The 12,994-nt window shown below is 46.6% G+C and overlaps 1 protein-coding gene across 3 annotated transcripts in view; it reads left to right on the forward strand.

The window, feature by feature from the left end:
• LOC140427689 (interferon-induced GTP-binding protein Mx3-like) overlaps nt 1-12,994 on the forward strand; it is an 82,208-nt gene that overhangs the window by 49,781 nt on the left and 19,433 nt on the right. For all 3 annotated transcript variants that reach the window (XM_072513190.1, XM_072513191.1, XM_072513189.1), the window contains 3 exons: nt 5,573-5,771; nt 7,493-7,571; nt 8,624-8,746. In XM_072513190.1, coding sequence (XP_072369291.1) covers nt 5,573-5,771; nt 7,493-7,571; nt 8,624-8,746 — 401 coding nt within the window. The remainder of the gene's footprint in view (nt 1-5,572; nt 5,772-7,492; nt 7,572-8,623; nt 8,747-12,994) is intronic.

Here is a 12,994-nt window from a genome sequence, read left to right on the forward strand (position 1 = left end):
CCACTCATCGAATTCCCACTCAGCGAATTCCCACTCTCACCAAATTCCTCTCTCACCAATTTCCCAATCATCGAATTCCCACTCTCACCAAATTCCCTCTCTCACCAAATTCTCACTCAGCGAATTCCCACTCTCACCAAATTCCCACTCTCACCAAATTTCTACTCTCGCCAAATTCCCACTTAACGAATTCCCACTCTCAGCGAATTCCCACTCTCAGCGGATTCCCACTCTCACTAAATTCCCACTCAGCGAATTCCCACTCTCAGCGAATTCCCACTCTCAGCGAATTCCCACTATCACCAAATTCCCACTCTCACCAAATTCCCACTCTCACTAAATTTCCACTCAGTGAATTCCCACTCTCACCAAATTCCCTCTCTTACCAAATTCTCACTCAGCAAATTCCCACTCTCACCAAATTCACATTCTCACCAAATTTCCACTCTCACCAAATTTCCACTCTCACCAAATTCCCACTTAACGAATTCCCACTCTCAGCGAATTCCCACTCTCACCAAATTCCCACTCAGCGAATTCCCACTCTCAGTGAATTCCCACTCTCACCAAATTCCCACTCGCACCAAATTCCCACTCTCACCAAATTTCCACTCAACGAATTCCCACTCTCACCAAGTTCCCACTCTCACCAAATTCCCACTCTCACCAAATTCCCACTCAGCGAATCCCACTCGTAGCGAATTCCCACTCTCACCAAATTCCCAGTCTCAGCGAATTCCCACTCAGCGAATTCCCTCTCTCACCAAATTCCCACTCTCACCAAATTCCCACTCAGCGAATTCCCACTCTCAGTGAATTCCCACTCTCACCAAATTCCCACTCGCACCAAATTCCCACTCTCACCAAATTTCCACTCAACGAATTCCCACTCTCACCAAGTTCCCACTCTCACCAAATTCCCACTCTCACCAAATTCCCACTCAGCGAATCCCACTCGTAGTGAATTCCCACTCTCACCAAATTCCCAGTCTCAGCGAATTCCCACTCAGCGAATTCCCTCTCTCACCAAATTCCCTCTCTTACCAAATTTCCACTCTCACCAAATTCCCACTCAGCGAATTCCCACTCTCACCAATTTCACACTCTCAGCAGATTCCCACTCTCAGCGGATTCCCACTCTCAGCGGATTTCCACTCTCAGCGGATTCCCACTCTCAGCGAATTCCCACTCTCAGCGGATTCCCTCTCTCAGTGAATTCCCAGTCAGCCAATTCCCACTGAGCGAATTCCCACTCAGCGAATTCCCACTGAGCGAATTCCCACTCAGCGAATTCCCACTCTCACCAAATTCTCACTCAGCGAATTCCCAGTCAGCGAATTCCCACTCAGCGAATTGTCACTCTCAGCGAATTCCCACTCTCACCAAATTCCCCCTCTCAGCGAATTCCCATGCAGTGAATTCCCGCTCACACCAAATTCCCTCTCTCACCAAATTCCCACTCTAGCGAATTCCCACTCATCGAATTCCTCCCTCCCCACATTCCCTCTCACCAAATTCCTCTCTCACTAAATTCCTACTCAGCAAATTCCCACTCAGTGAATTCCGACTCTCAGTGAATTCCCACTCAGTGAATTCCCACTCTCAGCGAATTCCCACTCAGTGAATTCCCAGTGTCTGCGAATTCCCACTCTCAGCTGGTTCCCACTCTCAGCAAATTCCCACTCTCAGCGAATTCAGACTCTCAGCGAATTCCCACTCTCAGCTAGTTCCCACTCTCAGCACATTCCCACTTACAGCGAATTCCCACTCACAGCCATTTCCCACTCTCAGCTAGTTCCTGCTCTCAGCGAATTCCCTCTCACGGCGAATTCCCACTCTCATCTAGTTCCCACTATCAGCGAATTCCCACTCTAAGAGTATTCCCACTCTCAGCTAGTTCCCACTCTCAGCTATTTCCATCTCTCAGCGAATTCCTACTCTCAGCGACTTCCCACTCAGTGAATTCCCACTCTCACCAAATTCCCAGTCTCAGCAAATTCCCACTCTCAGCGAATTCCCAGTCAGCGAATTCCCACTAAGCGAATTCCCACTCAGCGAATTCCCACTCTCACCAAATTCCCACTCAGCGAATTCCCACTCAGCGAATTCCGACTTTCAGCGAATTCCCACTCAGCGAATTCCCACTCAGCGAATTCCAACTCAGCGAATTCCCACTCTCACAAAATTCCCACTTTCTGTGAATTGCCACTCAGCGAATTCCCGCTCTCACCAAATTCCCACTCAGCCAATTCCCACTCAGCAAATTCCTCTCTCCCCACATTCGCTCTCACCAAATTCCTCTCTCACTAAATTCCCACTCAGCGAATTCCCACTCAATGAATTCCCACTCTCGGTGAATTCCCACTCAGCGAATTCCAACTCTCAGTGAATTTCCACTCTCAGCGAATTCCCACTCTCACCAAATTCCCACTCTTACCAAATTCCCACTCTCACCAAATTCCCACTCTCACTAAATTTCCACTCAGCGAATTCCCACTCTCAGCGAATTCCTCTCTCCCCACATTCCCTCTCACCAAATTCCTCTCTCACTAAATTCTCACTCAGCGAATTCCCACTCAGCGAATTCCCACTCAGTGAATTCCCACTCTCAGTGAATTCCCACTCAGCGAATTCCCACTCTCAACGAATTCCTACTCAGTGAATTCCCAGTCTCATCGAATTCCCACACTCAGCTAGTTAGCACTCTCAGCAAATTCCCACTCTCAGCGAATTCCCACTCTCAGCTCGTCCCCACTCCCAGCGAATTCCCACTTACAGCGAATTCCCACTCTCAGCCATTTCCCAATCTCAGTGAATTCCCACTTTCAGTGAATTCCCACTCTCAGCGAATTCCCACTCAGCGAATTCCCACTCTCAGCTAGTTCCCACTCTCAGAGAATTCCCTCTCACAGCGAATTCCCACGGTCACCTAGTTCCCACTGTCTGCGAATTCCCACTCTCAGCTAGTTACCACTCTCAGCTAGTTCCCACTCTCAGCTATTTCCATCTATCAGTGAATTCCCACTCTCAGCGCATTCCCACTCAGCGAATTCCCACTCACAGCGAATTCCCACTCAGCGAATTCCCACTCACAGCGAATTCCCACTCTCAGCTAGTTCCCACTCTCAGCGAATTCCCTCTCACAGCGAATTCCCACTGTCACCTAGTTCCCACTCTCAGCGAATTCCCACTCTCAGCTAGTTACCACTCTCAGCTAGTTCCCACTCTCAGCTATTTCCATCTCTCAGCGAATTCCCACTCTCAGCGCATTCCCACTCAGCGAATTCCCACTCATAGCTAATTCCCACACTCAGTGAATTCCCACTCACAGTGAATTCCCACTCTCAGTGAATTCCCACTCTCAGCGAACTCCCACTCTCAGAGAATTCCCAACCTCAGCTAGTTCCCACTCTCAGCTAGTTCCCACTCTCAGCGAATTCCCACTCTCAGCGAGTTCCCACTCGCAGCGAATTCCCACTCTCAGTGAATTCCCACTCTCAGTGAATTCCCACTCTCAGCTAGTTCACACTCTCAGTGAATTCCCACTCTCACCAAATTCCCACTCTCAGTGAATTCCCACTCAGCGAATTCCCGCTCTCACCAAATTCCCTCTCTCACCAAATACCCACTCAGCGAATTCCCACTTAGCGAATTCTTCTCCCCCCACATTCCCTCTCACCTAATACCTTGATCACTAAATTCCCACTCAGTGAATTCCCACTCTCAGGGAGTTCCCACTCTCAGGGAATTCCCACTCAGCGAATTCCCACTCACAGCGAATTCCCACTCAGTGAATTCCCAGTCTCAGCGAATTTCCACTCAGTGAATTCCCACTCACAGCGAATTCCCACTAAGCGAATTCCCACTCACAGCGAATTCCCACTCAGTGAATTCCCAGTCTCAGCGAATTCCCACTCCCAGCTAGTTCCCACTCACAGCGAATTCCCACTCTCAGCTAGTTCCCACTCTCAGCGAATTCCCACTCTCAGCGAATTCCCACTCTCAGCCATTTCCCACTCTCAGTGAATTCCCACTCTCAGCGAATTCGCACTCTCAGTGAATTCCCACTCTCAGCGAATTCCCACTCTCAGCTAGTTCCCACTCTCAGCGAATTCCCACTCTCAGCGAATTCCCACTCTCAGCCATTTCCCACTCTCAGTGAATTCCCACTCTCAGCGAATTCGCACTCTCAGTGAATTCCCACTCTCAGCGAATTCCCACTCTCAGCTAGTTCCCACTCTCAGCTAGTTCCCACTCTCAATGAGTTCCCTCTCACAGCGAATTCCCACTGTCACCTAGTTCCCACTGTCAGCGAATTCCCACTCTCACCCAGTTCCCACTCTCAGCTATTTCCACCTCTCAGCGAATTCCCACTCACAGCGAATTCCCACTCACAGCGAATTCCCACTCTCAGCGAATTCCCACTCACAGAGAATTCCCAGTCTCAGATAGTTCCCACTCTCAGCTAGTTCCCACTCTCAGCGAATTCCCACTCTCAGCGAGTTCCCACTCACAGTGAATTCCCACTCTCAGCGAATTCCCACTCTCAGCTAATTCCCACTCTCAGCGAATTCCCAGTCTCAGCCAATTCCCAGTCTCAGCGAATTCCCACTCACAGAGAATTCCCACTCTCAGCGAATTCCCACTCACGGCAAATTCCCAGTCTCAGCGAATTCCCACTCTCAGTGAATTCCCACTCACAGCGAATTCCCACTCTCAGCTAGTTCCCACTCAGCGAATTCCCCCTCTCAGCGAATTCCCACTCTTTGCAAATCCCCACTCTCAGCGAATTCCCACTCACAATGAATTCCCACTCTCAGCGAATTCCCACTCACAGCGAATTCCCACTCTCAGCTAGTTCCCACTCAGCGAATTCCCCCTCTCAGCGAATTCCCACTCTTTGCAAATCCCCACTCTCAGCGAATTCCCACTCACAATGAATTCCCACTCTCAGCGAATTCCCACTCAGCGAATTCCCACTCTCAGCTAGTTCCCACTCTAAGCCAATTCCCACTCTCCGCGAATTCCCACTCAGCGAATTCCCAGTCTCAGCAAATTCCCATGCACAGCGAATTCCCAGTCCCAGCGAATTCCCACTCTCAGCGAATTCCCACTCTCAGCGAGTTCCCACTCTCAGCGAATTCCCACTCAGCGAATACCCAGTCTCAGCGAATTCCCACTCACAGCGAATTCCCAGTCTCAGCGAATTCCCACTCTCAGCGAATTCCCACTCTCAGCTAGTTCCCACTCTCAGCGAATTCTCATTCTCAGCGAATTCCCACTCTCAGCGAATTCCCACTCTCAGCTAGTTCCCACTCTCAGCTAGTTCTCACTCTCAGCAAATTCCCATTCTCAGCGAATTCCCACTCAGCCAATTCCCAGTCTCAGCGAATTCCCACTCACAGCGAATTCCCAGTCTCAGCGAATTCCCAGTCTCAGCGAATTTCCTGTCTCAGCGAATTCCCACTCTCAGCTAGTTCCCATCTCAGCGAATTCAATGCAATTCTGAACTGTTTGAAAAGAAATGGCACAACCGAGTCCAATTTATTTTGCCTTTATTTTAAACCTGAAGGCATTTTAACGAAACCTGACCTGGTCGATAAAGGAACAGAGGAAAATGTGGTCGACATTGTACGAAACATTGTAGTGGAGCTGAGGAAAGGTTACATGATTGTCAAGTGCCGTGGGCAAAAGGACATCAATGACAAATTGACACTGGATGATGCAATCACAAAAGAGAAGGCATTTTTTGAAGACCATGAACAGTTTAGGTAATGTGTGAGGACTTTCTTCCAATTATTTTCCTCTCATTTTCCTTTTTAACTCGTCAACCTTTGTCCCTAGACTTACCTATGACCCATGTCACCACATGGTCTGTTTTTATTTAAGTATTTTAATATGTATCCAAACATCTGTACAGATTTAGCCAAAGATCGCACATTTTGTTGTTGGTGAAGTGTGCTAATGACATACTTTGAAGCAAGTGTCAAGAGTATTCGAAAAGTATCACCAATAATCGGTGGATTGACAATGAGGCACATGCAATTTAAAAATTTCCATATGGTCATTAGGGTGCATCACGCATTGAATTTGGAAGCATTCCATCTCTATAACCTTTCATTATCATTGTAATCTTCATTTCAAAATGTTCATCAGATTATCAGTCAGACTGATGATAGAAAACGGCACTTGCTGTTTTTATTTCCAATATCAAACAAAATTTGGTGTTGAGTCACATACGGAGAAATCGGGATGAATGAGAAATGAGGAGGAATTTCTTCAGCCAGAGGGTGGTGAATCTGTGGAACTCTTTGCCGCAGAAGGCTGTGGATGCCAAATTACTGAGTGTCTTTAAGACAGAGATAGATAGGTTCTCGATTAAAAGGTGATCAGGGGTTATGGGGAGAAGGCAGGAGAATGGGGATGAGAAAATATCAGCCTTGATTGAATGCGGAGCAGACTCAATGGGCTGAGTGGCCTAATTCTGCTTCTATGTCTTATGCTCTTCCCAGCCCCATGGGGAGACAGCTTTGGAGGCAGGATGTTGGAGGCGGGGGGGGGGGCGGGGGGGGGGGGGGGGGGGGGCAGGGGGGTGAGCATGGAAATTTTGATGAAATCACATTGGACCGACTCCATGACATATTCCTGTATCCGTGCACTTTTCCTGGAGGAAGGCATTCAGCCTTCCTGGCAGCTGTAGGTAACCAATTAGGCAACTTAATAGGGCAATCAATCCCTTTTCTGCCAATAGATTGAAACTTTCCTGATGGCACAGAGTACCCCGCTGTGTCAAGATCACAACAATGGGTTCAGAGGAATGAAATATTTGAGGCCGTTTTCTAATCTGTCAGCAGTAAGGTGTACTGCTCAGGTCTCTCCAAGCAGGAGGTATGCCATTGCAGTTACTGCATGAAGACTGATGTCTCCATTTAAGTTCTACCTGGTACAATGTCAGCCGCTCCCCTACTCTGTGGCGATGCTGCCACTCCTGCTACTGGCCCCGTAGCAGCACCTACCCTGCAAAAAGAGACCAACGGCCAGCACTGACCAAACCTCCAGTGCTGGGATCCAGTCCCCATCGAAAACTGGACGGGACTCCAGGCGCCGTCAAGGCCACTTACGAGGTCACAACACAAAATTGAAGACAACATTGGGATTGTGACCTGAACTATTCAGTTCATTTTAGGACAATATGACCAAAAGCTTGGTCAGTAGGTTTTAAGGAACAACTTCAAATGGGAAGGACAGGTCAGAGGTTGGCAATGATGTAGCGATTAAAATTTGAGATGCGCCAGCGACCAGAATGTAAGGAATGCAAAGATTTCAGAGGGTTATCAGAGATAGGGAGGGATGAAGCCATGGAGGAATTTGAAAACAACGATACCTGTTAAAATATTTTTATAAATTCTGTTTCCTCGACTAAGCGTTTTGTTATTTGTTCACAATACATCAATCCCAACACACTGGCATTTTTTTTGAATTGACTATTTAGGCAGCTTCTGGATGAGGGGAAGGCTAGCATCCCGTGTTTAGCTAGTAGACTAACAACAGAACTTGTCAATCACATCATCGTAAGTTATATTTTGTTATACGATCTATAATCTCTTTGATATCTGGATTGTCATGTTTCCTCTTTCTTACCCAGGGTTCAGAGGGGGGACTCCTACAAGTTAGTATTCCCAGAGAGGGTTTTGTTTGATTCAAGCATGTTTTGGAGATTCCATGGGATTTTCCACACAATAATATCATACTGGGAGTTCTGACCTCCAGGCTCGAGATCCCAGAATGCAGCACATGGGGGAAAACCTTCTGCTCGAGCATTCATTTTCAAAATCTATTTCCTGGGCTATGAACGTTAGTTGAATACAAGGGGACACAATTTAATAGTGAAAACGTTTAGGAGTGAAAGGGGACTTTTTCATTGAAAGACAAGTTGAAGAATAAGTTACGAGGAAAGGCCATCAAATGAGACACTATAAATGGACGCAAATGGTCAGCTGAGGCTTTGTGGTAGCACTATTGCTGTTGAGTTTTATAGATCAGCCAGGATCTAATTGAATGGCGGAGCAGATTGGATGGACCAAGAGACCTACTTCTGCTCTACGTCTTATGGTTTTACAAGTTCAAAGGTTGTGGCTCCAAGGCCCACTTCAGAGATTTGAGCGCAAAAAAATCTCTGATGCAGTTCTGAGGAAGTGCTCGCTGTTGAAGGTGCCATCTTCTCAGTTATTACTGATGTTCTGTCTGCCCATTGAGATAAGCATTAAAGATTCCATGGCTGTATTCCGGAGATGAGCTGGAGTCCTCTGCCCATAAAGAATATCTCAACAGATTATCATGTGGCCCGTTGTGGGGCCTTGCCCTACGCAGTGATCCTGCTGCATCCCCAAAATTGTAACAGTGGCCAGACTTCAAAAATACCTCACCAGCTTTCTAAATATTTTGAGGTTTCCCTCAGGTCGCGATAAGCAAATCTTTCCTTTGCATTTCTTTGAGGACAAGAGTTCGAGGAATCTGGAAAGGAAAGTGGGTCAATGGGGGTAAGGTCTCATCAAAATGGCCAGGTCTACACGCTTAATCAACTTGGCCTGTTGCTAAAAATGATCTGATTTATCTTTGCAAGAGATCACTGCCGCAGTTAAGGAAGGATGTTGAAATGAAGCTGAGCAACACAATGCAACATCTGAAAATCTACAGCAGCGGAGTCCCCATCGCCTACGATGAGAAGGTGATGTTTATGATCGAGGTAAGGCCATTTCAACAACTGGATTTAAATTCTATTTTCCGTAACATTATCGCCCGTCCTCAGTGGACAAGTGAAGTTGAATTCACTGGAGTAGAGAGTCATGCAGTGTGTTAAATGGGTTCCATACGGTTGGTGTTACAATCGAAAGGCAATTTTGTTCACAATAAGTGTTCACTCGCCAAGCTCCAGTTCATTTCACTCCAAGGGCAACAAGAGATTCCAGAGAGAGACGAACTCTGCCAAAGGCAACAAAAGAGCCCAGAGAGGGTAACAAGAGACTCCAGAGAGAGAGGCTAACTCTGCCAAGGACAACAAGTGACCCCAGTGTGAGGCTAACTCTACCAAGGGTAACAAGCGACCCCAGTGAGTAGCTAACTCTGCCAAGGCTAGCAAGAGACCATAAGACCATAAGACATAGGAGCGGAAGTAAGGCCATTCGGCCCATCGAGTCCACTCCACCATTCAATCATGGCTGATTTCAACTCCATTTACCCGCTCTCTCTCCATAGCCCTTAATTCCTTGAGAAATCAAGAATTTATCAACGTCTGTCTTAAAAACACTCAACGTCCCGGCCTCCACTGCTCTCTGTGGCAATGAATTCCACAGTCCCACCACTCTGGCTGAAGAAATTTCTCCTCATCTCTGTTCTAAAGTGACTCCCTTTTATTCTAAGGCTGTGCCCCCAGGTCCTAGTCTCTCCTGCTAATGGAAACAACTTCCCTACGTCCACCCTATCTAAGCCATTCATTATCTTGTAAGTTTCTATTAGATCTCCCCTCAACCTCCTAAACTCCAATGAATATAATCCCAGGATCCTCAGATGTTCATCGTATGTTAGGCCTACCATTCCTGACATCATCCGTGTGAATCTCCGCTGGACCCGCTCCAGTGCCAGTATGTCCTTCCTGAGGTGTGGGGCCCAAAATTGCTCACAGTATTCTAAATGGGACCTAACTAGTGCTTTATAAAGCTTCAGAAGTACATCCCTGCTTTTATATTCCAAGCCTCTTGCGATAAATGACAACATTGCATTTGCTTTTTTAATTACGGACTCAACCTGCAAGTTTACCTTTAGAGAATCCTGGACTAGGACTCCCAAGTCCCTTTGCACTTCAGCATTATGAATTTTGTCACCGTTTAGAAAATAGTCCATGCCTCTATTCTTCTTTCCAAAGTGCAAGACCTCGCACTTGCCCACGTTGAATTTCATCAGCCATTTCTTGGACCACTCTCCTAAACTGTCTAAATCTTTCTGCAGCCTCCCCACCTCCTCAATACTCCCTGCCCCTCCACCTATCTTTGTATCATCGGCAAACTTAGCCAGAATGCCCCCAGTCCCGTCATCTAGATCGTTAATATATAAAGAGAACAGCTGTGGCCCCAACACTGAACCCTGCGGGACACCACTCGTCACCGGTTGCCATTCCGAAAAATAACCTTTTATCCCAACTCTCTGCCTTCTGCCTGACAGCCAATCGTCAATCCATGTTAGTACCTTGCCTCAAATACCATGGGCCCTTATTTTACTCAGCAGTCTCCCGTGAGGCACCTTATCAAAGGCCTTTTGGAAGTCAAGATAGATAACATCCATTGGCTCTCCTTGGTCTAACCTATTTGTCATCTCTTCAAAGAACTCTAACAGGTTTGTCAGGCACGACCTCCCCTTACTAAATCCATGCTGACTTGTCCTAATCCGACCCTGCACTTCCAAGAATTTAGAACTCTCATCCTTAACGATGGATTCTAGAATCTTGCCAACAACCGAGGTTAGGCTAATTGGCCGATAATTTTCCATCTTTTTCCTTGTTCCCTTCTTGAACAGGGCGGTTACAACAACAATTTTCCAATCCTCTGGGACTTTCCCTGACTCCAGTGACTTTTCAAAGATCATAACTAACGCCTCCACTATTTCTTCAGCTATCTCCTTTAGAACTCTAGGATGTAGCCCATCTGGGTCCGGAGATTTATCAATTTTTAGACCTCTTAGTTTCTCTAGCACTTTCTCCTTTGTGGTGGCTACCATATTCAACTCTGCCCCCTGATTCTCCTGAATTGTTGGGATATTACTCATGTCTTCTACTGTGAAGACTGACGCAAAGTACTTATTTAGTTCCTCAGCTATTTCCTTGTCTCCCATCACTAGATTACCAGCGTCATTTTGGAGCGGCCCAATGTCTACTTTTGCCTCCCGTTTATTTTTAATGTATTTAAAGAAACTTTTACTATCATTCCTAATGTTACTGGCTAGCCTACCTTCATATTTGATCCTCTCCTTCCTTATTTCTCTCTTTGTTATCCTCTGTTTGTTTTTGTAGCCTTCCCAATCTTCTGACTTCCCACTACTCTTTGCCACATTATAGGCTTTCTCTTTTGTTTTGATGCATTCCCTGACTTCCCTTGTCAGCCATGGCTGCCTAATCCCCCCTCCGATAACCTTTCTTTTCTTTGGGATGAACCTCTGTACTGTGTCCTCAATTACTCCCAGAAACTCCTGCCATTGCAGTTCTACTGTCTTTCCCACTAGGCTCTGCTCCCAGTCAATTTTCGTCAGTTCCTCCCTCATGCCCCTGTAGTTACCTTTATTTAACTGTAACACCTTTACATCTGATTCTACCTTCTTTCTTTCAAATTGCAGACTGAATTCTACCATATTATGATCACTGCCTCCTAAGTGTTCCCTTACTTTAAGATCTTTTATCAAGTCTGGCTCATTACATAACACTAAGTCCAGAATGGCCTGTTCCCTTGTGGGCTCCATCACAAGCTGTTCCAAAAAGCCCTCCTGTAAACATTCAATGAATTCCCTTTCTTTGGGTCCACTGGCAACATTATTTACCCAGTCCACCTGCATATTGAAGTCCCCCATGATCACTGTGACCTTGCCTTTCTGACATGCCCTTTCTATTTCGTGGTGCATTTTGTGCCCCTGGTCCTGACCACTGTTAGGAGGCCTGTACATAACTCCCATTTTGGGAGTTATCTCTCCCAGAGAGAGGGCAACGAGAGAAGAAACTGTACAATGAACAGTTGATTGTCTTTCAAGATCAGATGCAAAAGGAATGCTTGATCATTCAGCACCATGAAGAAATGCAGACTGTTTTAGCAGCAGAATGGAAGCACAGCAGAAGTCACTTCAGATGACTCTGCTTGAAATGAAAAAATGAAATGAAAATCACTTTTTGTCACAAGTAGGATTCAAATGAAGATACTGGGAAAAGTCCCTAGTCGCCACATTCCGGCGCCTGTTCGGGGAGACTGGTACTGGAATTGAACCGTGCTGCTGGCCTGCCTTGGTCTGCTTTAAAAGCCAGCTCTTTAGCCCTGTGCTAAACCCGCCCCTTGCTAAACCAGCCCCTACTTAATTATAGGAAACTTCACGATGAAGGCAGCAAACTTTGCAAAGTAAAGGAAAACCTGTTGAAAGACCTTTACTGCTGGAAGAATCCCTCCGGACAAAAGTTATCCTTCTAGAAAATTGTGAAGAGAAGGAAAATGAATTTAACATCACTCTGAGCAAACTGACAAACCGGTTGGCAGAGAAAACTCGGCAATGTTCCGTATTCCAGGAGGAAGCCGGTGGGTTATAAGGAACGGACTGGAGAGCTGAAGGAACAGCTGAATGGCAAAGAGGAGGCACTGAAAGGAAAACCCCTCAAACTTTCCAAACTGCGAGTGGATAAAGAAGCACAATTACAGAACTGAAACAAGTCAACACTTCACAGGGACAGACCTGGCAAACAGCCAAACCAAAACGAAGGAAAAGGACAAAGTTCTGTTGCGGAGTGAAAGAAAAGACAGAAATAAGATTGGAAACTGTAAATCAGACACTGAAGCACAGGGCTAAATCGCTGGCTTTTAAAGCAGACCAAGGCAGGCCAGCAGCGCGGGTTCAATTCCCGTACCAGCCTCCCCGAACAGGCGCCGGAATGTGGCGACTAGGGGATTTTCACAGTAACTTCATTTGAAGCCTACTTGTGACAATAAGCGATTTTCATATTGTAACATTCTGTAGACGGGAGGAAGGCTTTCTTTGGAGAAGAAAGGGGGATGTTATGTTATATGCCTGCATGCATTGTAACGCAAAAGTGCTCAGCAGAGCAAGGGTTAAAATAGGACAGGAAAATAGCACTGACCACGGTATGATGTATACAATCACATGGTAAGGCACTCTGGGGAGATAAAAGTCTAGACAGCATACTCTGAAGGCAGCGGGCAAGGAGACAACAGCTCCATGCATGACCAACCCT

Source organism: Scyliorhinus torazame, chromosome 8 (assembly GCF_047496885.1).
Source record: "Scyliorhinus torazame isolate Kashiwa2021f chromosome 8, sScyTor2.1, whole genome shotgun sequence".
NCBI lineage: Eukaryota > Metazoa > Chordata > Chondrichthyes > Carcharhiniformes > Scyliorhinidae > Scyliorhinus > Scyliorhinus torazame.